The sequence below is a fragment of the Macaca mulatta genome, chromosome 1, assembly GCF_049350105.2.
Source record: "Macaca mulatta isolate MMU2019108-1 chromosome 1, T2T-MMU8v2.0, whole genome shotgun sequence".
Taxonomy (NCBI): domain Eukaryota; kingdom Metazoa; phylum Chordata; class Mammalia; order Primates; family Cercopithecidae; genus Macaca; species Macaca mulatta.
In genome coordinates this window covers 228,360,252-228,387,098 of record NC_133406.1, presented here as the reverse complement: position 1 = coordinate 228,387,098, position 26,847 = coordinate 228,360,252, and the positions used below count along the sequence as shown (strand labels likewise).

At 40.5% G+C, this 26,847-nt stretch overlaps 1 protein-coding gene across 6 annotated transcripts in view; it reads left to right on the top strand.

The window, feature by feature from the left end:
* The window catches only part of VPS13D (vacuolar protein sorting 13 homolog D), a 284,839-nt gene that overhangs the window by 106,711 nt on the left and 151,281 nt on the right, over positions 1 to 26,847 (top strand). For 2 of the 6 annotated variants that reach the window (XR_013407652.1, XM_015113705.3), the window contains exons 39-50: positions 1,905 to 2,027; positions 4,424 to 4,498; positions 7,967 to 8,069; positions 9,081 to 9,233; positions 11,527 to 11,662; positions 12,733 to 12,780; positions 14,987 to 15,137; positions 15,329 to 15,539; positions 20,196 to 20,443; positions 23,315 to 23,506; positions 23,814 to 23,940; positions 26,233 to 26,375. Coding sequence is in view for 4 of the 6 variants with exons in the window: in XM_015113705.3 (XP_014969191.3) it covers positions 1,905 to 2,027; positions 4,424 to 4,498; positions 7,967 to 8,069; positions 9,081 to 9,233; positions 11,527 to 11,662; positions 12,733 to 12,780; positions 14,987 to 15,137; positions 15,329 to 15,539; positions 20,196 to 20,443; positions 23,315 to 23,506; positions 23,814 to 23,940; positions 26,233 to 26,375 (1,710 nt within the window). In the remaining 2 variants the exon portion in view is untranslated. Of the gene's footprint in view, positions 1 to 1,904; positions 2,028 to 4,423; positions 4,499 to 7,963; positions 8,070 to 9,080; positions 9,234 to 11,526; positions 11,663 to 12,732; positions 12,781 to 14,986; positions 15,138 to 15,328; positions 15,540 to 20,195; positions 20,444 to 23,314; positions 23,507 to 23,813; positions 23,941 to 26,232; positions 26,376 to 26,847 lie in introns of all 6 variants that reach the window. The other 4 variants (XR_013407651.1, XM_015113648.3, XM_015113831.3 and 1 more) reach the window with 3 other exon arrangements.

The window sequence follows — 26,847 nt, the reverse complement described above, 5'->3', positions numbered from 1 at the left end:
TAACTCTGAAAATGACTTGCTTAAGGGTTGCCAGGTTAATGGTGTGTTATCTAAAAGTATCTTTGATATGATATGTACTGATATGTATATGTACTTTGATATGATATGTACATTTCAGTGTATGGATTCAATGTTGTGAATAAGAACTGCTCTATTCTTGTATTTCTGCCATCTAAAAGGAAAGCAAATATAATCATACAATCGAGTAGTGTATACCTTCACTGTGAAAACTCACATTCATTGTTTGATTTATTGATCTCCATGATCTGATTTTGGAATTACTATGCTTCATCCTTGAGCAATAACATATGCTATTGCAAATTGTGAACTTTCTTTGGTGTGTATGTTGGATTGAGGCTTTTAGAATATCCACTTCCTTATGCATGTCAGAGTAGGATGGAAAGAATGTATTGTGAAATGAGACCATAAGTTTGTTGACCCCCCCCAAATTTAAAACCACTGTTTTATATGATCAGATTTCATCTACTAATTTGCCTGGTTATTAATATCACCTAGAAAATAGTAAATTGACCCTGTGATCTCTCTAAACTGTAATGTTTTGACTCCTACATTGTTTCTCACAACATCTCTTACTCTAGAAGGTTAGAGAAAGTTTGTGGTCGTCTTTTGAAAAGCTGCAGTAAACAAGAACTTACCTAAAGGGTTCTTACTGGTATTTCTGATGAGCACAGTATATGTCTCTTTAAGAATATCTTCTGGCTGTGCACATTGGCTCATGCTTGTAATCCCAGGTCTTTGGGAAGCCAAGATGGGAGGCTCACTTGAGGCCAGAAGTTCCAGACCAGCCTGGGCAACATTGTGAGACCTTGTCTCTACAAAAATAAACAATTAGCTGGACATAGTGGCGTGCATCTGTAGTCCCAGCTACTCAGGAGGCTGAGGTGGAAGGATCACTTGAGCACAGGAGTTCAAGGTTACAGTGAGCTATGATCGTGCCAGTGTACTCCAGCCTTGGAGATGGAGCAAGACCCTGTCTCTAAAAACACCAGCCAAACAAAAAATCTTCCAAAAGGCATTCTTGTCAGTGGTAAAATTTGTTTTGTTTTTTCACCTTCAATTCCTTATTCCAAATACTGTTCTGAAACCCAGAAACGTTGCTGTGACCTCTTAGTGTTTAAATAAATATTACTTCTGTAGCCAAGTGTTGTAATTGGAAACCAGAAACCAATAATTCTTCTTCCAAAAAGTATAACATCTTAATTAGTATAAAAGATCTTCATCCAGGTGTGTTGCACTGTAATTATTTTTGTTAACCTGCTATCTGCATTGTAATTCTCTCACAGAAGTAAAACTATCTGTAGAGAATTGTCTGCTGAATTTTAGCCTCTGGAGTGCAGTGGCATGATCTCGGCTCACTGCAACCTCCACCTCCCAGGTTCAAGCAATTGTCCCGCCTCAGCCTACTGAGTAGCCGGGATTACAGGCTCATGCCACCACGCCCACATAATTTTTGTATTTTTAGTAGAGATGGGGTTTTGCTATGTGGGCCAGGCTGGTCTCAAACTCCTGGACTCAAGTGATCCGCCCGCCTCAGCCTCCCAAAGTGCTGAGATTACAGGCATGAGCCACCGCGCCCGGCCTCCATATAAATTTTAGATTCAGCTTTTAAAATTCCACAAAATGCCCTATAGGTATTTTGATGGGGATTGTATTGAATGTATAGATTGGTTTGAAGAGAGTTTTGTGGCGATGGTTGCCTGTTCATGGTAACCTCTTTCAGTGGAGCGTGAGGCTCTCCAGGGCACAGACTTCCTCAGAATCTAGCGCAGGCCAGGCATGTAATGAGACACTCAATAAAAGCTTGTTTTGTGGAATTGAAATTATTTGACTTGAACCTTCTATCTTTTTTACTTCTCTTAAAATCTCTGGGGGATTCTTTCTAGACCAGTATGTAAGTACCAAGGAATCGTGGATGGCAGATTACTGTAAAGATGACAAGGAAATAGAGTCAACTAAATCAGAAGACTGGATGGGCTCTTCGGTGGATCCTCCATGTTTTGGACAAAGTAAGAGTTTTCACTACACATGTTTAACTAAATCATTTTTGACCTACAAAGCAATGCTTCACTGAGAAATTCACATGGAACCATCATTCTGCGTGGAAAAACCTACAGGAAATTCTGACTGTCTTCTATAGTTCTGTTTTAGTCTTTGCGGGAGACAGTTTTCTGGCATGAACTACTGAACTTATAAATGTGGGCTGTAATTCCACCTTTGCGGGGGAGAAAAGATCTGCAACACGTAATTCCTCAGTCCTGGTAATAATGCACATGAACTGGTGCACCTGAGAGGGCATCAGGATCAGCTGTGGTTTGTGTTTTACTCCGCACAACATTGATTTTCTAATTGATTGGATTTTTTGGACCAGATTTTTAAAAGCATCTAAAATGGTCTTCTAAATCTAGAGAGAGAGGGTTTGGACATATTCTTGAAAAGAGGCTGAGCAGGAGCCCATGTGGAAAAAGTTGTTAAAAAGGGAGCCCTGTGCTGTTTATAAAAGAATTGAATGCCCTGCCTCTTGAAGAAAGAGGAGTCAGCTTGCTCTCTGTTGGTGATGCTTTCTTTCCTTATTTAATGGCTCGCCAGCTCTGTTTTCCTCGGAGCTGGGGAGATGGTGATGGACAACTGCATGGTCTTAGTTGTTCCACAAGCCATTGTCATCCAAATTCAACTCAGCTCCAACTCTTAGAATGTGGTTTCTTTGGGGAGTCTTGGCTGGACTTCACATAGCTCATGAATACTTAAATATTCCATCTGGTCTGCAAACGTGTCATGGGAAGATGGGTGTTCTTAGTGTATGAAGTAATTGTACTGGTTCATCTCTCCTCAGGGTGTGTAAGTGGACTTTCTATCTGCCTTGTACTTCTAGAAAGAGACACAAAGAAATGTCAGCTGTGCTTGTTCTCTGTTTTCCCAGGCTGTTGCTTCTGAGTCTCAAGGTCATTACTTAGGAGCCAGGGCTTTTCAGATATTGTCAGCTCGGATTTTGGCTCCTCCTCCAACCTTCCCAATTTGTGTGTCAAGAAAATGTAACATAGTCTACCCAGAAGACTCTAAATAATTTTTGTAATATGTCCAAGAGAGTATGTTTCTAAAACATTATTCTTGCAGGGGCATCTTCATTTCAGAGTCTAAAACTCTAGCAAGGCCTAGTCTGCAAGATTCTGATGAAAGATTTTCTTGTCCCTCTCTTTCTTCTTTCCTTCCTCCCTCCCTGCCTCCCTCTCTTCCTTCCTTTTTAAAAGTTTTGTCCCTCTCTCTCTTTAGTTAAAAAGCTTCCTCATCTATATTAAATGCTGGTGCTGAGTTAAAGCTTGATTTTTATTTATTTAAAGATTTTTATGATTACCTAGGCTTATAAAAGTGTAATATATCTTTTTAATAAGACATAACTTGAATATGCGTAAAGTTCCAAACCTTTTCTTATTGGAAATTCCTGGATGGTAGTATAGCACCTTCCAGGATTGTATTCTTTTAGCAGGCCTACTAAAATGATCGTTGGGAATTTATTTTGAAAGCAAGTAGGTTTCAGCCTTGTTGAACTAATCACGAACGTTCAGGTCTTATTCAAGAACAGTAAGTCATATTTCCTCAAAAGTTAAGCTTTTTATTCAGACCAGCCTTAAAATGAACCCTTGGGCATAGCCCTTAACATGAAATTTAGCCTAAGGGACCTGCTGCTTTCTCACTGTTTCTTTATCAGGGGAAAGAAAATACCAGCCTCCTTTTGACAAAATTGTTGGCTTTGTTCAGTCAGGGCTGAGATTTTGCTGGGAAACCTGGGTGATGTGGCACTTCATTAAATTTATTAGTTTTGTATTCCAAGGACATTTTATGAAAATATCAAATATTCTGAAAACTTCCATGCTTGATTTTAGAATTTAAATAAACACTATGAGACAACTCCTTGGTAGAGATTGTTTAAATTTGGAACACATACTGTCTCTTCCCCTGAATTTTTGAGATCCCGTGAGACTGGCATTTTACTTCTGTGTTTTACCAGTTGGAATGGAGCAGCCTCCACTAAAATCTGTACTGATTGATTTTTGTAACTTCTTAATGCCATTTAAGAACATAACACCTTTAAATTAAAAATCTTCAAAAGGCTTGTCATTCTGTTCAAGAGAAGGTTCAATACATGTTCTTCTAATTCAGGAAAAAGAAAAAAAAAAGGAGCATGCTACTTTGATCCAGCCTCCACAATAAAAACTAGTATAAAAATGTGTTCGCTTTGTCAAGTACGTCCGTAACTCTTAGTAATCACTGATGGGAATGACCCTGTACTTGCATGATGCTTGCTGTTTTTGTAATGTTCTCTATTTGTGCTTATCGTTGGGAAGTGAGTCTTCTTATTTCACTGTATTTATTCTTAGCCTCTAACTTTGTCTCTCCTGTCTACCAGGCCTCCCCCTTGTCTACCTTAGAACTAGGAGCACAGCCAGTCTGACTAACCTAGAGCACCAGATCTATGCTAGAGGTACAGTACAGCCAAGCGAGGGCTTGCTTTATTTTCTTGTTTTAAGAACTGCCTTGTACATGAATTTTTTTTTAAATGAGTGGGAGCTGAATGGGGGTATTCCGTGTCATGAGTACTTCAGTAATAGGAAAGAACATTTCCAACTAATGAACACAGTGGTGCTTTGTATTAGCTGATTCTTACATCGTTTCCCTTCCATCTCCCTTAACTTTGGTGGAAATGGAATAAACTCCACAGTGTATGATGCAGAAATATGTTAATACAATGTCAATTAGAGGTGATTTCTCATATTGAAGAGCAAGTGGATGGAGGAACACCATGCTCCATCAAGCAGTGGTGCCACAAGTCTTAAGTTTATAAAATACCCGCTGAAGATTCCCATGGGAATGCATGGGGCTCTGAAACAGGCACTATGATAATAGGGATAGCGCAAAAAAAAAAAAAAAAATTCTCAGTAAATAATTGCTCAGACACAAACCTTAATTTCTTTGGATGCCAATTTTTGTGTTTAGAAGGTAAAAAAGAAAATTTTATTTCTATCTCTGACCCTTGAAAGTTTCTTGAGAAATTCACTGGTAAGTGAATATGGTAGAAAACACCATAATCATTGAGGAATTGGGGTCCCAAGATGTTCATTTTTTTGTTTTAGGGAGTGCAACTTAATCTGAATGATTTATGTGTGCACATGGCAAATTCCAGATCGTTCATCACGATTTTTTTAAATAAAAAGAGGCCACAGGAATATAGAACAGGGATGTTAATACTCAGGGTACATTGCCCTGGGTTTTTTTTTTTCTGGACAATTTTACCAGGATGGATGTTTGAGGGAGGGCTCACGAAGAAAGTCCAGAGCTGAATCTTAATTTATTCATGTATTTCTGCTTCTAAGCTTTCTGTATGTTACTTAATCTTTCAGGCTTGGCCAAGCATTATTCCTGTTTAGCTGATAAGGACAGTGAGGTTCAGAGACATTAGGTGATTTGCCTTTATTCACTTGACCAGCTAGTAGCAAACCTAGTACTTTAATCTGCTTCTTAGGATTTACAAACCAGGTCCTTTCTGATGGACTGAGCTGCTTACACAGCATGACAATCTACACTGTTTATAATGGCAGAATTACTGTGTGAAATAAGTCCAAAGGGGTAGAAATTTCCTTAGCTGGAGCTGTTTGAAGCTGAACTTGGATTCGGGTAGCTTTAGATTCTCTCTCAGCCCATGAAGAAATTGGGTTTGGTCACTAGAGGCAGATTTTCTGAGGCCACTAGGGAATAATGTTCTCTTTGATGGACTTGGGAACTTTTGTCTCTGGTGCTGTGCCAAAGGCAAGTACATAGTTTATTTGGATCCTGGTGCAGGAGATGTCAGATTTGTTGCCTGATGTTGGGTTTGGATTTGTGTGCATGCAGTGTATTTTTATCCTCAGAGAAATGGGTTATTGAAGCCTGTGCCGTTATGTCTAATCAATGCAAGAAGCTTGGAGACCTAAGCATTGTGCCTACCCATGCTATTTAACTCCAAAGCAGTATACTTGTGAATATATTTGTATGGATTCGCAGCACTTTATTCTGTATAACAAACTGATCAAAGCCATCTGCCACCTGTTCTTTTTAAATCTAATTTGCAAATGGAAACTTACAGTCTGGCTCACAGTGGGATATGAAAGCACATCTGGCTTCTTTTTCTCCGGGGCCCTTTATCTACTGTAATAAAAGCAGCTCTCTCATTGCACTCATAGAAGAGGGAGGTGCCTTTCAAAGTGCCACAATAAATACCGTTTACCCTGCAGACAGCTCTTAAATTTTTTACTCCCCCTCTGCTCTTGTCAGCAGCCTTACAGCTACTCCTTAATTTTCTACTTGATGAGCACTAATTTTTTTTTAAAGCAAACTTTGGGAGCTAAGTAAGGCCATTGGGGTGAGAAATGGGCATATTCCTAGTGGAGATTATCTTTAGAAGTATTTGGGGTATCTCTAAATGACTGACCACAAAATTGTGGGAACACACTGGAGACTGCTCATTTATTTAGCAGATTACTCTATCTTAGACTCCCCTGAACCATCGTGGTTATCAAAATAGAACTTGCCTTGACCCAAAATTGCTTGGTTTGCATTGTTTACAGTACTAACCTCTCAAAACTTTAAAAGAGATAAGGGAAAAATGGAAGTGATTGCTTTTTAAAAGGCAGTGATGATTATCGACTGTTAGGGTACAGTCCCAGCCTCAGTCTGGAGGATGCAGAAGGCAGGACATGTTGCAGTTTGTCTTCTCGATTTTGTTGGCAGAAGATGTCCTATAGGATGAATTCAGTTTTGCTACAGTGTTCTCTGCAGTTAGCATTTTCAGCTTCCTCTAGATGTCATTTTCTCCCAACTGCAGAGCATGTGGGTTACGGTCTTTCTCACGCCGTCGTGGTACTTTAATGCTAGACGCATAAGAAGATTGAGCCACACCTCCCTTTTTTTTGTTGGTTGTGTACGAGTGTTGTGAACACGTCAACCAGGCAGCTTTCTCACACCGGTTTGCTGCTGCTGCCTCTCTATTTGTGTGGCCAGTGGAGGAGACAGGCCCTTGGTTAGAGGAGCTGCTTCCCTTCCTTTTGGTACTCTGTGTTCCATGTGGAACCACGTACCATGGGCAGTGGTACCTGCAGAGGGATCTGTCTGCCAAAGCAGCTGGGGCACCAGCAAACCTGCTTTGGGTTTCTTACAACCTTTGTAGTCAGGTCACCGCTCTCTAGAATTTGGTTACCTACAGTTTTGTGTTGATTGCTATTTCTTTACACTTTCCCTGATTAGAAGCTTTTTGTGCAATGAAGCCATATTTTATGTTCCTTTTATGGCTTCCATGGTACCCACCTTATAATAGATGGTGGTAGTGGTATCTATGTTTAAAAAGTGGGCTAACAATTTTGTTTGAAAAGCTTTGGGATGGGATACTTCTGACTTTCCAGGGAGACAAAAACAACTATTAGTATAAAAGAATAGGAAAGAATGTTTTTATTTTATTTTGTTGCAAAATGCATACTATGACTGTAGGGTAACTTATATAAAGACAGGCTTCCTTAAGGTAAAGGCTTTTTGGACAAAGTTTAAATAAGTACGTATGATATATCTTGCTACATTTTAGGTTACCCACTTAGAATATAGTTCTTGGGAGTAATGGGGAGGTCCATTTTTCTTTCTTTTGTGATTCCCACCGAGTTAAGTCCTGATGCCTTCTTCTGAGAGATAAGGCCTGTAAAAGTTGTAGAAGAATTGGGGGCTGGGAATAGTCAGGCAGGGAACAAATCCTCCCATAGCAGCCAGCAAATACATGGAGCTTCCGTTCGTCCTGTTCCTTCTTTCTTGCTTCCACCTTCAGCGCCTTTGCACAAGAGACAAATTTGGGCACTGTCTCCAGGTAGGGGGAGGGTCTCTGCCATGCAGACAGAGGCGTCTGCTAATAGCCTTCTTCTGTTTGTCGCAGCAGAGGTGAAAACCCCCAAGCGCCGGCAGCCATTTGTCCCCTTTGCTCTGAGGAACCACACGGGATGCACTTTGTGGTTTGCCACCCTGACCACCACACCCACCAGGTAAGCAGTCAGTTTGTATTACCCCGAGTCATCTCTGCCACCAAAGCCTTCTTGTGCCAGCCCAGTAGAGCAAGGTGGGCCCCCTCTTGAGACTCTTGGGATGATATTTGAATGAATAACTTGCCGTCTTGCTGAGATTTATGATGGAGGTTCTGGTTTTGTAGAGAATCTATAGTCAGAGAAGCAGGTCCTGAGTCTAATTATGATCTTGATTTTGGTATACCTTATGTTTAAAAGCCAAGCAAATTAAGGATGTGAGTAGGAAGATGAAAAAGCCATTCCATCTTTTCTCCTCGATCTCTATCTTCTTTCCCGTTTTAAAGAAGCGATGTATGGTTATTATACCAAATGTTTTGCCATTTTATTCCAAGACTGCTTTGAAAAAATTCCCGTTCTCCCTCTATCCCGAAAGAATTCTTTCATACCTAAAACGCATTTCACCCCAGATGGAATTGGGTGGAGTCTGGAGAACAAAGGAGACTTTACCTAAGCCAGGCGAGAACCTTTTCTAACTTTCTGCCTGTTTAGATCTTGGCTCAGCCTTCCAAGTACATGGTGATCGTTCCAGCCTAGGTCATGAAGTGCATGGCATGAGTAACAGAATCCATTTGATTTGAAATCACATTTCTCCGACCTCCCCCAAGTATGAGACTGCTCTAGAAGAGAAGCTTTTTTGTTTTAACAGTGTGGGTCTGTTTAATTCTAACTAGTCACTTAAATGCCACTTGGAAAAGTCATGCCTTAATTCACATGTACCAGATTCTACTGCTTGAGGTAAGTGACTACAGAGTGACAGCTTTCAGCTATTTCTAAAATTTCAAATAAGTTGTGATTCAGCACGAAGATAGCTATAGTTAGCGACCCTCAGGGTCATTCTTTGTAGCTGGGTCATGCAGCCTTTTATTGCTGGGAATTGAGTTGTGAGAAGGTTCTGCTCTTCTGCACGGGGCTCCTGTGAGAGGGAGCTGGGAAGAAAGAGGGACAGGCTGATGTTGTCTGATTTGGTTTCAGGGCCGCACTGTCTCACAGTGGGAGTCCAGGGGTGGTTCCAGAAGGGAATGGAACATTTCTCGATGATACTCACAATGTTAGTGAATGGCGAGAAGTCCTCACAGGCGAAGAGATACCGTTTGAATTTGAAGCAAGAGGAAAGTTAAGACACAGGTAAGTATGGTTTATTCTTTTCCTTAAAAAATAAAAAGTGGATGTAACTGAGGGTCCTTAGTGTTTTGCCTTTTCACTTTCCTTATTATTTTATTTTATTTATTTTTGAGACAGGGTCTTCTTGCTCTGTTGCCCAGGCTGGAGTGCAGTGGCACGATCTCGGCTCGCTGTGGCCTCTGCCTCCCGGGTTCAAGCAACTCTGCCACCTGAGCCTCCTGAGTAGCTGGAATTACAGGGATGCTCCAGCACACCCGGCTAAGTTTGTATTTTTAGTAGAGATGGGGTTTCATCATGTTGGCCAGGCTGGTCTTGAAATCCTGACCTCAAGTGATGCACCTCAGCCTCCCAAAGTGCTGGGATTACAGGTGTGAGCCACCACCCCTGGCCCCTTATTAATGATTTTAATGTCTTCTTTTTAAAAGATATTTCTTAAATCAGTGTTTCCTTTTATTATTTTATTTTATTTTATTTTTATAGAAATGAGGTCTCACTGTGTTGCCCAGGCTGATCTCAAACTCCTGGGCTCAAGCAGTTCTCTCACCTCGGCCTCCCAAAGTGCTGGGATTATAGGCGTGAGCCACTGTACCCAGCCTCCTTTTAAAAAATAAAGACTTTGCTGCCGTCTTGGAAATATATGTCTTTTCATTAACTATCCATTATATTTGACATATGAGGTGATAACCTGTGTGTTTCACATAATTTGGTGGAAACATAGACATATCATAACCCTCAAGTTCATTGCATCTTGGCCTGATTTTCATGATGGATTGGTGATATGGTATTCTTAAAAGGTTCTCAGAGCATGTTGATTTCCATTTTAATGTACATGTATGCCACATAGTGCTTTTAGCAAGCAGATAGTTTCAGGACTCAAAGCTAATGATAAGACAAATTCTGATTCTAAAAAGAACTGATCTGGGGAGAGTGCTAGCTGATGCATTCCTGAAGTACCCATACTAAAAACTGGAATGAGTGTGGAAAAAAGGTTCTATCTGATTACTGAGAGATCATAAACTGTCCAATAAAGTGTAAATATTTATTTACAAATATTTTTCTGTGCACAGGCTATCCAGTGGATATGAATAGGTTAAGACAGCATTTGAATAGGTTAAGATTTAGTATTTGAGCCTCATATTTGTTTTCAAGCTGAGCTGAAATTGAAGGGATTGGCTTTAGCTTTCTGTAATCATGTGCTTTTTGTGGTGCTTTCAGTGACTGAATGTAAACTTGCTCACGAGTCAAGCAGGTTTCCTTTTGCATGGCTTTGGTACCCGCACACATTGTTCCCAAGAAGCAAGAGTTCTGAACGTGTGGGCTCCAGGGATTTTATAGGGGGAAAAAAAAGTCACTATGCTGGGCACATGTGTACTTGGAAGCCACTTCAGTTTCCAGCTATGAGCAGTGAGCATTTTCCTATTGGTCCCCACAGTTCTTGGAGAAGCTAACTACAGAACTGTTGGGAACATTTCTGGATAAGCCCAGCCTCTGTCATATCAGAAAGGGTTTGACCTCTTTGTCATTTCCGTTTTTGTTTCCACGTTTCGTAATCCATTTCAAGTGCCACTATTCTGCTTGAATTCTTCAAAATAAATGCCTTTTCTGGCTTTTTCCCCTTTTGGCACACGGCACCCCACTCCATGCCTCCCTCCCCACTTCCTGTCAGCCTCAAATCCAGTTCCCCATTTCACTTCTGGCTTGAATTAGGCAAAATCTAAAATAGAATTAAATGTGCAATTTCCTCCTGTTCCTCCTGTTCTGCCCACTGCCTTCTGCTCCAGTTTCAGTCGAGCACAGGAGCCCTGAAATGAGTGCTGTGCCTCTCCTGCCCTGTCTGTACTCACGCAGGGCTGGAGCCAAACAACCTCATGTGGTTCTGAGCGAAGAAGGATTTCAACAAAGGAACCAAGAATAATTTTTTAATGCATTTCCAAGATTATGGTTATATGATTAAATCGCTACTGCCTTTTTACCACCCCAGTGACATCATTATATAGGTTGGGGTGACAGTTGGTGGGGGAAAGACCTTGGCTTGTGTACAGGATTTGCGTGGTTTGTACAATGGAGGACAAATGCCACTCTTACTCAGTCAAGCTTTACAGATCTTGCAGTTTGTGTTGTAAGTGTAAAACCCAGTTAAACTGTGCTCCTGATTTCCCTTGCATTAGGTAATCTGCAAAAGGTTTAGCCGACTGGGTTTTTACATCATTATATACTAAATCAGATTCGTGTCTTTGCTTCTACTTTTCATCCCTTCTGGAGGTTGTGTTTCATATCTCTTTGTTCTGCCTGACAGACACACCCATGACCTCCGGATTCATCAACTGCAAGTGAGAGTCAATGGCTGGGAGCAAGTGAGCCCAGTGTCTGTGGACAAAGTCGGGACCTTTTTTCGATATGCAGCACCAGATAAAAATTCATCTTCCTCTACGGTGTGTGACTGTCAGGAAGTCAGAGGGTTAAGCCTGTAATAAGCTTACTCTAATGAAACTTTCTTGTTCTTTCTTTCCCCTAATTCTAGGACTGACTGGGTCAGTCATAGGCATTGGCAATCAATATGTAGATAAGCCAGGCGATGGTTAGTTTCAGTAGAAAAACAAGATTTAAAATCAGCAGGAACACATTTCCTCACCTGTGCAGATCTATTTCATGCTAGCTGGCCTGACGGGCAATTTACTAGTCTGCTGAACCTGAGTCTTGGCTTTATTTCACATATTGTTAGGCTTTCCGTATACACTGTCTTTTTAATATTTCTTATAATGCAGCACCTTGATCCTTTTACTCTGTGTCTCCAAATCTTTCTCTGTGGCACAAAGAGAGATATCCACTGTCGTTTACTTTCTGATCACACATGCTCTCATGCACCCTTCCCCCAGTTTCATCCCTGCCTGTAGTCCTAGTGGTTGGAGGGACAGGAAATGATGCAGGTAGCATCCCTGACTTGTAAATGCAGGTGGAGGCTGACATCCTGGCTGACAGAGCTGCCATGGTGCTCTTGCCCCATCCTCATTCATACTTCATGGAATACTTGCACTTATTTTTGGGTAGCCAGTGGTGAGGTGGAAATGCAGATTTGCAGAGATATTACAGCTTTCTTCATGAAAAATATTCTTAGAGAACACTGTTGCATAAGTGTTCATTTTTACTGTTGCTCTTGTGCCCCAAGTTTCTTAGACCAAAAAAAAAAACAAAAACAAAACCTTTTCAGGATTACTTTTCAGCCTAAGCTTATGTCTGGTAATGAAAGGACCAGTTCCCTCATAAGTGCCTTTCCTACTGCATTGATGTGTTGGGGAGAAATTTGGCATACGTTGAATGGTTATAAAATGAATATTGTTGTTTCCATCTCTTTAAGGGAGATGTTTTATCTTCATAGTAGACTATACTTTACTTGAAAGTATTTACAAACACCACTCTTTGAAGAAAATTATGTTGCCATTAAATTTAATGATGATAATTATCTTAAGTCTGTGCTGACTCTAACTTTTGAAATCTTTTTCAGATTGGCAGCCCAAGCAGCAGAACAAATATTATACATCCCCAAGTTTATGTAAGTACGATTTTCCTGTTGTCATTGTGTTTACTGCGTATGTACACTGCACCTGAACCATGTGGATACACATTTCTTAATGATCAGAGAGACTTTATGACATATATGCAATTGGAATTTATCTCTACCCTTTTCTATTAATGATTACCTTCCTTTTCCAAAAACTTGCAAGAAAATGTTGTCACCTAGCGTGATGTGTGAGACTGTTACAGGGAAGGAGAAGAAAAGGCACATGCTTGGTCCAAGGTCTCCTTTTCATTCTAAGTTAAAATGGAAATTAACCCTGGTATGGCCATGTGTGTTTCATAGTTTTGGGTCCAAAGGTCATGAAAGTAAATAAGAAAGAAAAAGTAGCATTTATTTCCTATTTGGCTTTTGAAACATCATCACGAGATGACATTAACAGACTTATTCCAGGCTTTTATTTATAATTTCTCCTCCCTGATGATTGTAGGTTTTGAAACATAAAATTTCAGGTAGGCCTGAACAATATCAGGGTTTGAAACAACATCAGGATTTCTTTCTTTCTTTCTTTCTTTTTTTTCTTTCTTTTTTTGAGACGGAGGCTTGCTCTGTTGCCCAGGCTGGAATGCAGTGGCGCCATCTCGGCTCACTGCAACTTCCACCTCCCGGGTTCAAGCGATTCTCTTGCCTCAGCATCCTGAGTAGCTGGGGCTACAGGTGCGTGCCACCACGCCTGGCTAATTTGTTGTATTTTTAGTAGAGACGGGGTTTCATCATGTTAGCCAGGATGGTCTCGATCTCTTGACTTCATGATCTGCCTGCCTCAGCCTCCCAAAGTGCTGGGATCACAGGCGTGAGCCACCGTGCCCGGCCTAGGATTTCAAGTAATTGTTACTGGCTTTGACTATTGGGGCCTTTGTAGGGTTGGGTCACTGGAAGCTTGAGCTTCGATGATGATTTATGCCTCAGATTGTGTCCCTCTAAAAACACTCTAGAAAATTGTAGTTTGCCTTTTCATTTGGACTTCCTAGAAGTCTTGGTTCAAAACCTGGGGCTCTTCATTTTAGTGTTTATTGGGTTGACTTTCACTTGCTGTTTGTCTTAATAAGAAAGTTGGCAGAAGGAAAAGCTTGAATGTCATGCCGTTTGTTTCTCCAGTAAAAAGCATTGTTAATATGTTCTGGACACTCATTCTAAGAGCAGTACTTTCGGAAATGTTTTCTTTGGTGTACTTAACATGGGATTTTTCTACTTTTAAGAAAATTTCCTGTCACATGGTATTAGCACAAAATGTGTGTTGAATGTGTGGATGAACATATGGAAAAATAACGTAATGGCTGTAACCCAAGACCAAAAATACATAATTTCCCTTCATTATGTTGAGTTTCTGAACCTTGGTGTTCTTTTTATGAACGAGTGATTATTTTTAAAGTTCTTTAAAATACAGACATTGGTTTTTATATAGGCATGTCAGCAAATAGTATATGGACCTAAATAATATATTTTATGACATTTAGAAAAAAAGACGTTATTTTTTGTTCCTATGAAAGGCACACCGATACAGACAATTCTTTCTTTTACACTTTCTGGATTTCACAACGACAAATGTTAATCTCAGAAGACTTTCTTCTGTTTTTCGGTATTTGGGCAGTACCCAACCCATTGTTTGGATATTAATCTAGGAGGAAAATAACACAGAAAGTAAATCATTTAATGTTTTGCAAAGTCCTACCTCATTATTTCTAATTTTAATTGCACTGGATGCTCTTTATTTAATTCCCTGCCAGTAGAGTAGAAAACAAGCCTTTTTCAGTTTCCTTATAAGGAACTCAGGGGCTTTATAAATCGAGGATAATTTCCAGCAGATACTTTCTTACCAAATTACAGGAAGTTTGGAAAATTGGATAGGTTATTATCACAATAGGTGAAGGTTTTTCATAATGTTTCTAGAGGCTTAGGAGTGATTTTTCTTAGTGACACACTTTGTGATATCACATCGGTGTGGATTATCTGTTTTTGTAGAACTTCTTAGAATTTTTTTAGTAGTATATATTTATAGGATGTTTAATCCCTTTAAAGCTGAATGCCTTTAGGGTTTTATGACTGATTTCACTGAAGAGCTATAGTCATAATAAGATGCTTTTAAGGCAGACATTCTGATCGATATTACTGTATTTTGTATGTTTTTTCAGAAACATACTATTTTCATACGTACTATTTTGTCTTTATCTCTCTCTCACAGTTCTCTTCACTCCCACCAGTGCGGGTGGTCTTTGCAGTGACTATGGAAGGCAGCGCGCGGAAAGTGATCACTGTCCGGTCAGCCCTCATTGTGAGGAACAGACTTGAGACACCAATGGAACTAAGACTGGATAGCCCATCAGCTCCAGACAGTATGTTTTGATTGTCTAGAATATAGTAAATGCTGATAAATATTCCTTGACTATTGTCAAGTCTCTTTTTTCCCAGTGTATCTTCCCCAGCAGTCAGTATAGATGGTGTCTGTCTTCTTTTGTCCTGAGATGGTCAGTCTTTGGGGTGGAGGACCATTGCCTGAAAGTGCTAACCCTTATTTCTGTGGCAGAGCCAGTGGTGCTTCCTGCTATCATGCCAGGGGATTCGTTTGCTGTGCCTTTACACCTCACTTCTTGGCGGCTACAGGCCCGGCCCAAAGGATTGGGTGTGTTTTTCTGTAAGGCTCCTATTCATTGGACCAATGTGGTGAAGACTGCAGAAATTAGTAGCAGTAAACGAGAGTGCCACTCTATGGACACAGAAAAAAGCCGATTTTTCAGGTATGTAGCACCACTGCAGTGGCATGCCACTTTTGCCTTTTTTTTTCTTTTGTAATGACTTTATTACCATTCTTTCTCTAAAGACCTTTAGAGATTCAGTTATCCTTATTTAAACTCTAAAGTTCTTATTCCTTGAGTTTTTTAGTTAGAGTTCATGAGAACTCAAGTGCTAACTCTTGGTGGGGTCTGGGGAGGCTTTATTACAAGGGAGAGACAACCAACACACACGCTATTTACACATACAAGATTAGAAGTTTGTGTTGTACAACAGCATAAAGAGAGGACAGATAGAGACGGGAAGGAAAACAAACAGAAAATAACGAGTTCTCATTCTAAAATTGCAAAGCAGAATCCTGGGGTTTGGAGTTTTTTGAACGAGAGATTTCAAAATAATTTGAAGGTTTATGTACCTAATACTGACTTTCTTGAGAACTTTGACAAAATTGCCTAACCATTTAAACTCCTGTTTTCCCGTTATACAGGAGTGTGTTACTAGATTCCAATGTTGGAAAACATACTGGATTGCTATTGTTACACCCTAACAAATTTAGACTTTAAACTTATTTAACGAGGATTAGCTTTAGTTTCTTTTATAGTGAAGACAGGCATTCATTTAGTCTAAACTTAGAGAAGAGATACAAGAATAGTGTAAAGAATTTCAGTATACTCTTTACCCAGATCTGCAAATTGTTAACAGACTAAAGGAAGAAATACATCAAATACATAACTGGAGTTGGTGATTTTAACACTTCCATTTCAGTAATTTATAGAACAAAAAAATCAATAAATATGTAAAAGATTTGAACAGTGTTATCAATGAGCTTGTTCTAAAGTATTTATAGAATACTTTATCCAGAAACTCCAGATTATACATTCTTTTCAAGTATATGTGGAACACTCATCAAGAGAGATCATCTGCTGGGCCATAAAGCAAAGATCAATAAATATTAAATAACTAAAGCCATACAGAATGTATTTCATGATCACAATAGAAGTAAACTAGAAATAAACAACAATAAGATACCTAATCTCAAATATTTGACATTAAACAATATGTTTGTAAATAATCCATGGGTCAAAAAAGAGAAATCACAAAGGAAATTAGAAAATATTTTGAATCGAATGATAATAAAAGGCAGACATATTAAAATATGGGGAATGCAGCAAAACCAATTCCGAGGAGGAAAGTTATAGTTTGTAAATCCTCATATTAGAAAATGGGGAAGATCCTTTGGTTAAGTCTCAATTAATTTAAAAAAGAAAAGAAAATGAAGAGTATATAAAATTGCTGATTTAATCTTCTGCCTTCAGAAGTTAGTTAAAGAAGAGCAAATTCAAAACAAAGAAATAGGAAAAGGAAACAATAAAATAAAAATATGGATGGAAATCAGTGAATTAGAAAATAGAAAATCAACAATGTCAAAATTGACATAAATTTGACAAACTTCTAGCAAGACTTGGTCAAGGAGAAAAGACAGAAAATAGAAATTACCAATATAAGGAATGAAAAAAATGAGGCACTATTACAGATCCTATAGACATAAAAAGGATGAAAAGGAGGTAAGAACAATTTTATGCCAATACATTCCACATGTAAGTGACACCTTTCTTGAAAAACACAAGTTATCAACACTGACATAAAGAAGAAATAGAAAATCCAAATAGCCCAGTATCTAAATTAAAAGAACTTTAACTGTTAGAAAAGGCTTTGTCCACAAAGAACACTGTAGGCCCATATAATGTTACTAGTGAATTCTACCAGACGTTTAAAGAAGAAATAATAACAGTTTTACACAAGACTTTTCAGAAAATAGAAGAGGAAAGAACAATTCCTAACTCATTTTATGAGGCCAACATATCCCTAATACCAAAACCTGATATAGCTACTATGTAAAAACTATGAGCCAGTGTTTTCCATGAAGAGATGCAAATACCATCATTAAAAAATTTTTGTTGTTGTTGTTTTTGAGATGGAGTTTTACTCTTGTCACCCAGGCTGGAGTACAAGGGTGCAATCTTGGCTCACTGCAACCTCTGCCTCCTGGGATCAACTGATTCTCCTGCCTCAGCCTCCCAAGTAGCTGGGGAGTAGTGCCTGCCACCATACCCAGCTAATTTTTGTATTTTTAGTAGAGATGAGGTTTCACCAGTTGGCCAGGCTGGTCTCAAACTCCTGACCTCAGGTGATCCACCCACCTTGGCCTCCCAAAGTGCTGGGATTACAGGCGTGAGCCACAGCGCCCAGCCAAATTTTTCTTTTTTTCAATTGAGACAGAGTCTTGCTGTATTGCCCAGGCTGCAGTGCAGTGGTATGATCTTGGCTCACGGCAGCCTCTGCCTCCCGGGTTCAAGTGATTCTCCTGCCTTAGCCTCCCGAGTAGCTGGGATTACAGGCACCCGCCACTGCAACCGGCTAATTTTTGTATTTTTAGTAGAGATGGGGTTTCACCATGTTGGCCAGGCTGGTCTTGAACTCCTGACCTCAAGCAATCTGCCCACTTTGGCCTCCCAAAGTGCTGGGATTACAGGCGTGAGCCACTGTGCCAAAGCCCTTTATCAAAATATTATCAAATGCAATTCAGCAAGTGGTTTATCCCAGAAATTTAAGATTAGCTTAATATTTGAAAATCAGTAAATGTGACTCATCATATTAAGAGACTAAAAGAGAGTCAGATGCAGTGGCTCGCGCTTGCAATCCCGGCACTATGGGAGGCCAAGGTGGGCAGCTCACTTGAGGTCAGGAGTTTGAGACCAGCCTGACCAATATGGTGAAACCCCGTCTCTAGTAAAAATAGAACAAATTAGCCAGACATGGTGTTGCACGCCTGTAATCTCAGTTACTCCGGAGGCTGAGGCAGGAGAATCACTTGAATAATCTCAGTTACTCCGGAGGCTGAGGCAGGAGAATCACTTGAATCCAGGAGGCAGAGATTACAGTGAGCTGAGATCATGCCACTGCACTCCAGCTTGGGCAACACTCTGTCTCAGAATAATAGAAAAGGAGTAGACCAGCCACAGAATTGGAAAAATACATGTATCTGACAAAGGATTTTCACATAGAGTATATGAAGAACTTCCTGCAGATCAACAATAAAAAGATAATAAAAAGAATAGACAAAAGACTTGAACTGACAACTTACAAAAGAAAATATCCAGCCAATAGACAAACGAAAAGATGCTCAGTGTGATTATTCACTAGGGAAACGCACACAGTGGGTAATGTTTTACTCTCATTGAAATGGCTGAAATAAAAAAGAATGACAGCACCAAATGTTGACAAAGATGTGGAGCCATTGAACTCTCATAAGTAGCTAGTAGGAATGTAAAATGGTACAACTACTTTGGAGAAATGTGTGGCAATTTCTTATAAAAATTAAGTACTGACCGGGCACGGTGGCTCACACCTGTAATCCCAGCACTTTGGGAGGCCGAGGCAGGGGGATCACCTGAAGTTAGGAGTTCAAGACCAGCCTGACCAACACGGTAAAACCCCGTCTCTACTAAAAATACAACCAGTTAGCCAGACATGGTGGTGCACGTCTGTAGTCCCAGCTACTCAGGAGGCTGAGGCAGGAGAATGGTTTGAACCAAGGAGGCAGAGGTTGCAGTGAGCCAAGATAGCGCCATTGCACTCCAGCCTGGGCAACAAGAGTGAAACTCAGTCTCAAAAAAAAAAAAAAAAAAAGTTAAGGACCCAACAAGTCCACTCTGGAGTATTTACCTAAAAGAAATGAAGATATAAGTCCAAAACAATACTTGTACAAGAATGTTCATTTAACCCTAAACTGGAAAAAACCAATTGGCTATCAAGAGGATAATGAATAAATTAACAGCGATTTATTCATACCATGGCATACTACTAGGAAATGAAAAATTATCAAATAGGATATATAGAACAACATGGCTGAATCTTGTTGAGACTTAAGTTTTAAAAGCCAGACATAGGCCGGGTACGGTGGCTCATGCCTGTAATCCCAGCACTTTGGGAGGCCGAGGCAGGTGGATCACGAGGTCAGGAGATTGAGACCATCCTGGCTAACACGTGAAACCCCGTCTGTACTAAAAATGCAAAAAATTAACCGGGCGTGGTGGCGGGCACCTGTAGTCCCAGCTACTCAGGAGGCTGAAGCAGGAGAATGGTGTGAACCCAGGAGGCGAAGCTTGCAGTGAGCCAAGATCACACCACTGCACTCCAACCTGGGCGACAGAGTAAGATTCCATCTTAAAAAAAAGAAAAAGCCAGGCATAAAGAGTAGTACATACTACATGATTCCACCTATATGCATGCAGTTCCAGAACAGACACAACTAATCCGTAATTATAAATGTTAGAAAGTGGTTGCCTGAATGATGGAGGAGAATATTGATTGGAAGAGGACATGAGGGAACTTTCTGGGGTGAGGGAAATGTCCTATAATTTATTTTGGATGGTGTTTATAGAGGTGCGTATAATTGTCAGAGCTCATCAAAGTGAACATTTAAAATCTATACATACTGTTGTGCATAAATAATTATATCTTAGTAAATGTATTTGGATTAAAAACTGCAAATAATTTTACTCATTGAACCGTCTTAATGTTATTTCGCATACTTAGCTAAGGGGAAAAACTTTAAGTTCTTCATTCAGTCTGATGATTTTTACATTTTATCTTCATAGGTTTTGTGTGGCTATAAAGAAAGAGAATTATCCAGATTATATGCCCTCAAACATATTTTCTGACAGTGCAAAACAGATTTTCAGACAGCCTGGGCATACCATATATCTCCTGCCAACTGTGGTAATCTGCAACTTGCTACCCTGCGAACTTGATTTTTATGTTAAAGGAATGCCAATTAATGGGACGCTGAAACCTGGGAAGGAGGCAGCTCTCCACACAGCTGATACATCCCAGAACATTGAACTGGGTAAGAATGTAGTCAGATGATCATTTGTCATAATCCTATGAGAATATCAAGGAGTATTTTGTGATTATTTATTTAGTAAGCATCTTGGAGAAATTGGGGCACATAAAATAGCTCAATAAGCCAGTTCAAAGGAATTAGTGCAGTTAAAAAAAAAAATAACCTTTAGCTGGAGGCGGCGGCAGTACATGACTGTAGTCCCAGCTTCTCAGGAGGCTGAGGCGGGAAGATTGAGTCTACGAGTTCAAGGCTTCAGTGAGCTATGGTCACGCTACTGCCCACCAGCCTGAGCAACATAGTAAGCCCCCATCTCTAAAAAATAAAAACCTTATAGAAAATGATAAGAAAAAAAACTTAACCAACCAAAAGGTTTACAGAGGAGGCCCGCAACAGAGCCTTTTTTCTTACATTGCTGACATGATGTATGATTGTAGGAAGCCATTTCATCTTTTTAAACTATGCTTTTCCCAAGCAAAATCTTATGCCTCTTCTCTTTTAATTGAAAGGATAAACGTTTGCTGAACACTCACTCTATTCCAGGCATACCTGGGCTTTTTCACACATGTAGTCTCATGTAATCCTTATAGAAATAGTTATTTGCCTCATTTTACTGGTGAAGAAATGGTGGTTTGGAATGTATCAAGTAATTTTCAGTTGTAAGGGTTGTTAAAAGGAAGACTTCAGCCCAATTAAATTTAAATGAATTTAATTGAGCAATGAACGATTCGCAAATTGGGCAGCCCCCACAATCACAGCAGATTCAGAGACTCCAGGGATGCCTCGTGGTCAGAACAAATTTATAGACCAAAAAGGAAGTGACGTACAGAAATCAGAGGTGAGGTACAGAAACAGGTGGATTGGTTGCAGGTTGGCTTTTGCCTTATTTGAACACAGTTGGAACACTCAGCAGTGTATGAGTGGGTTGAAGTGATTGGCCAAGACTCAGCTATTGTTACAGGTGCATAGTCCTAAATCAGGTCTTCAATCTTGTCTACCTATTAAGTTAGGTTGCAGTTCATCCACAAAGACTCATGTAGAAGTACAGAGTCCTCAGGCCATATTTCGTTTGCTTTAACAGGGTGAATGAAGTTAAAGTAGAGAATTATTATCATATTTGCAACACTTGAAACAAGGAGGAATGGTGATTATAGTTAACAATATTGTATGGTATATATCATAATAGCTAGAAGAGAGGATTTTTAGTATTCTTACTGCAAAGAAATGATGAATCTTTGAAATAATGAAAATGCTAAATACCCTGATTTGATCATTTCACAATGTATATATGTGTTGAGACATCTCACTGTACCCCCAAAATATGTACAATTGTTATGTGTCGATTAAAAATTTAATTTTTTTTTTTGGAGATGGAGTCTTACTCTGTCACCCAGGCTGGAGTGCAATGGAGTGATCTTAGCTCACTGCAACCTCTGCCTCCCAGGTTCAAGCAATTCTCCTGCCTCTCAGCCTTCTACGTATCTGGGACTACAGGTGCCTGGCACCACGCCCAGCTAATTTTTGTATTTTTAGTAGAAACGAAGTTTCACCATGTTGGCCAGGCTAGTCTCAAACTCCTAACCTCAGGTGATCCACCTGCCTCAGCCTCCCAGAGTGCTGGGATTACAGGCGTGAGCCACTGCACCCGGCCAAAAAAATTTTTTTTGCAAAGCAAAGAAGTACTTTTGGAATTTGGGCAGAAAATGTATTCCTTTTTTTTTTTTTTTTGAGACGGAGTCTCGCTCTGTCGCCCGGGCTGGAGTGCAGTGGCCGGATCTCAGCTCACTGCAAGCTCTGCCTACCGGGTTTATGCCATTCTCCTGCCTCAGCCTCCTGTGTAGCTGGGACTACAGGCGCCCGCCACCTTGCCCGGCTAGTTTTTTGTATTTTTTAGTAGAGACGGGGTTTCACCGTGTTAGCCAGGATGGTCTCGAACTCCTGACCTCGTGATCCGCCCGTCTCGGCCTCCCAAAGTGCTGGGATTACAGGCTTGAGCCACCGCGCCCGGCTGAAAATGTATTCCTTTTAAGACTACCATACAACAGGTTGAAGTAATAATAACTTAGATATTTATGATTTTATAGTTTTGTAAGTGCTTTTCCTGTATTGTTTCATGTTATCTCCATTTACTGACTCAGGACCTGAAACTCATTCAACTTTAGCAATGTGTCTGTCCCACAGTGACAAGATTACATTGCAATTACTGTATAACCCTTGAACTTAATTTAGAAAAGTATGCAATACTATTCATTCTAAATATAATAGGTCTTTGGCATATAAGAGGTTTTCTAATATATTTCTCCAGATATTTATTGAGCCCCTGTACAAAATAGAAATGTCTTCTCATCCCATCACCACGTACACACCCAGCACTGCTTCTCCTCAGCGTGCTGCATTCCACAGCTTGTCACTTTTCATAACCAGTATCTACATTTTGCACATGGGTCCCAGAGAGTTCAAATAACTTGTTCCACATCACGAAGGTACTAAGGACAGACTGGAGTTTGGAAGCCAGGCAGTTTGGCTGCAGAACTGTGCCTCTTACCCTGCACTTGGGTTATTATGTTTCAGGCACCTAGCACAGGGCCTGAAGTATAGCAAACTCCTAAGAATCATAACTATTATTGATAGTTTTTTGATATTCGAACCCTTATGATTATGCAATTTAGGCTCCCTAGTGTGACTTCCAGGCCATCTGGTTTGCTTATATTGATTCTTCCCCTAGCTAGAGGGAAAGAGCCATTCTGATGAAGATTTTTACCAGTTAGATACTTAGTTATTGGTTTTTCCAAAAGGAATCCAGTTTACTTTGGCTGTGAGCTATTTTGACAAACTACAGTGAGAACTCTGAAAGTTAATAGTTTGTATCTTCTTTAGGGGTGTCATTGGAGAATTTCCCCCTCTGTAAAGAATTGCTCATTCCACCTGGAACCCAAAACTATATGGTGAGAATGCGACTCTATGACATCAACCGTCGGCAGCTGAACCTCACCATCCGGATTGTGTGTCGAGCAGAAGGATCCTTAAAGATCTTCATTTCTGCTCCATATTGGCTGATTAACAAAACAGGTACATACAGGGGCTGCTCGAGTAGGTCTTTGGCGTTGGTCATGGGAATTCAGATTTATTTGCTTAGCTAACTAAATGGAGCCAATGCAAATAGATTACTTCAACAGTCTGAGCTGCTGAAACATTCCTGCTTCCATCATAAATGCTTAATCATGCTCAAAACTGTCCTTTTAGGCAAGGAACTGAGCCCACTAAATCGATTCAGTTTTCACTCTTTTCCCCCTTGATGATTTTGTTGGTTCACCATTTGCATCTCTTTCAGATAGACTGGGTGGTATTGCTGTAAACTTTTCTCTCCTTCCTAAAGGGTTGCCACTGATCTTCAGACAGGACAATGCCAAGACAGATGCTGCAGGCCAGTTTGAGGAGCATGAGCTGGCCCGGAGCCTGAGTCCTCTCTTATTCTGCTATGCTGACAAAGAGCAGCCAAACCTGTGAGTACAGTTATTTATGGGAAGGGGAAATAAGCTCCTAGGGAAGGGAAGAAATTAGTAAAGGCTATAATATATCCGTGTAAGTAGAAATATACTGTAGATAACAATCCTGACTTGGCAGGGGAATAGAACCATGACCTAATGGGATTTTTGGGGATCTAATTTCTATGTTATTTGATACGGAAAATAAACCATTTGGTTGGTTTATAATGAAAGCTAGTTTTATTTTACATGCATTGAAGTAGTTTTCCTATTCATAACTCTGCCAACGAAGAGAAAGCCACGTGTTCTTCTCTTCTCTGCAGTTTTTCTTCCCCTGTAAACTTTAGCACAGGCACAGGAGCTGGCATCAGAATGGACATAGACTGGTTGTTTGGTAAAGCCATCAGCCTCATTAATCCAATCCAGGATTTGTATCACATTTGGAAATTCATCCCTTTTACCCTTGAAGTAAAACGTGCCATTTTATGGTCTCAAAGCACTCATTGCATGTTTAAAAGCAGGGACAAAAACAACTGTGAAGATTAAGTGACATGTGCTTTTAATGTATGGTAGGAGCATTAATTCACTTTTGTTCTTGGTTTTGACATTTTGCTTTTTACAAGAGTCTTTTAATAGAGCTCTAATCAAAGATAAATGGGTGTATCCAATAGTGCTAAAATGCCATACCGCGTTATCGGTAGAATTATGCTGACAGCTTAACAGAAAGTCTTCTGGAGTACCACACTTCAGTGAGTACTGATGTGTTTACAAGGGAAGGTTGGAGTGTAGATTAGTGTTTGAGGCAAGGAAAGAGGATTGATGAGAGTTCTGGATATTGTAGGGGATGCAGCTAGCCTCTTGGCATGTGCGGCAAGCCCAGTCTCATTCTTTTCTTGAAATGATTTGGACAGTTTTAGATTTAGGACTTGACATGTGTCACACAGTGTGTTTTATCTATGAATTCCACAGCTCCCAAAGCCATTTTCACATAGACCATCTCATTGGATTCTTTCCACCATCGCAAGGGTGTAGGCAGGGCAGGAAATATTGTTATATTTTAAGATGAGGAAACAGGCTCAGAGAGAGTGCTACCTGCCCAAGTTTACATCCTTGTTAGTGGTAGAGCGGGAACACACATTCAGGAATTATGTTTCCAAAATCTGTGACAGGACACTGACCAACTAAACAATGTTTTGCTATTCTAATAGTATCAGTCTGGCTGGGTGCGGTGGCTCATGCCTGTAATCCCGGCACTTTGGGAGACCGAGTTGGGCACATCCCGAGGTCAGGGGTTTGAGACCAGCTTGGCCAACAGGGTGAAACCCCGACTCTACTAAAAATACAAAAATTAGCCGGGTGTGGTGGCACACGCCTGTAGTCCCAGCTACTCGGGAGGCTGAGGCAGGAGAATCACCTGAACCCGGGAGGCAGAGGTTGCAGTGAGCCTAGACTGTGCCATTGCACTCTAGCCTGGGAGACAGAGCAAGATTCCATCTCAAAAAAAAAAAAAAAAGTATCAGCCTTTATAAGTAATGCATCATACCTGCATCTTCTGTACATATGCTTCTTGTGCTTTTTATTTTTTTTTTTTATTTTTTTTTTTTTATTTTTTTTATTTTTTTTTTTGTTGTTGTTGTTGTTGAGACAGAGTCTCGCTTTGTCGCCCAGGCTGGGGTGCAGTGGCCAGATCTCAGCTCACTGCAAGCTCCGCCTCCCGGGTTTACGCCATTCTCCTGCCTCACCCTCCCGAGTAGCTGGGACTACAGGCGCCCGCCACCTCGCCCGGCTAGTTTTTTGTATTTTTTAGTAGAGACGGGGTTTCACCATGTTAGCCAGGATGGTCTCGATCTCCTGACCTCGTGATCCACCCGTCTCGGCCTCCCAAAGTGCTGGGATTACAGGCTTGAGCCACCGCGCCCGGCCTCTTGTGCTTTTTAAAATGGACCCTTGAAACAGCAGAGTCAGGAAAGGATTAGTTTGACTTGAATACTTGATTTTTAGGGTAATATTAGAAATTGTACCCTTTTCCTCATGTGTTATACTCATAGAATCCTAATGTTTTCTCCTTGAGCACTTAGTTGTAGATGTCAGTAAGTTTCACACACTGTTCCGCTGTGGCTGCCTCTAAGATCCAGCTTTAACCACTGATGAATTTTCTCACTGTGCTAAGGAATCACATGAGAGTGAGGAAGAGAGTCAATAGGAGAGATGGAATTTGGGTGGTAACTATATTAATGTTTCCCAGTTAGAACAGCCAGATAAGACTTTCTCGTGGATGAATATCTACATCTTTGCTTTTCTGCCCCACAGCTGCACGATGAGAATCGGAAGGGGGATTCATCCAGAAGGCATGCCGGGCTGGTGTCAGGGCTTCTCCCTGGATGGTGGTAGTGGTGTCCGAGCTTTGAAAGTCATCCAGCAAGGAAACCGCCCAGGGCTGATCTATAACATTGGTGGGTTACATTTGGGGCAGTGGGAGAATCAGAACTGTTGGCTGATGACCTCAGGCCTGGAGGAATGAGCTGGCCATGCATTTTGGCCTGATTACAAGTGCTGATTTTCTTATTTGGCATTGGGTCAGGTATCTGTTCTCTGAATGCTACACTGATATCAACACAGATCTGTTCTCCTAGGGATCTGAGGAGCCACCTAAACACTGCCCTTTTGAGGTCTGTGGCTCTGTTTAATTTCAGACTCACCTGTGTCAGGAAAGTATCAGTTTGGCTTGAATCCTTGTTTTTCAGGGGAATAATAGGAACACTTAGCATGCCTTTCATCCTCCAAGTATTCCCACGCATTCATTAAAATTTGCAAGCCCTAAGAGGGTAGGAAGCATTGTTCTCCTTGAAACTGAAGGAGAGAGGTTAAGTGACCTGCCTAGATGCAAAGGGGAAGTCTGGGTCAAAAGTAGAATTAGGATTGGGG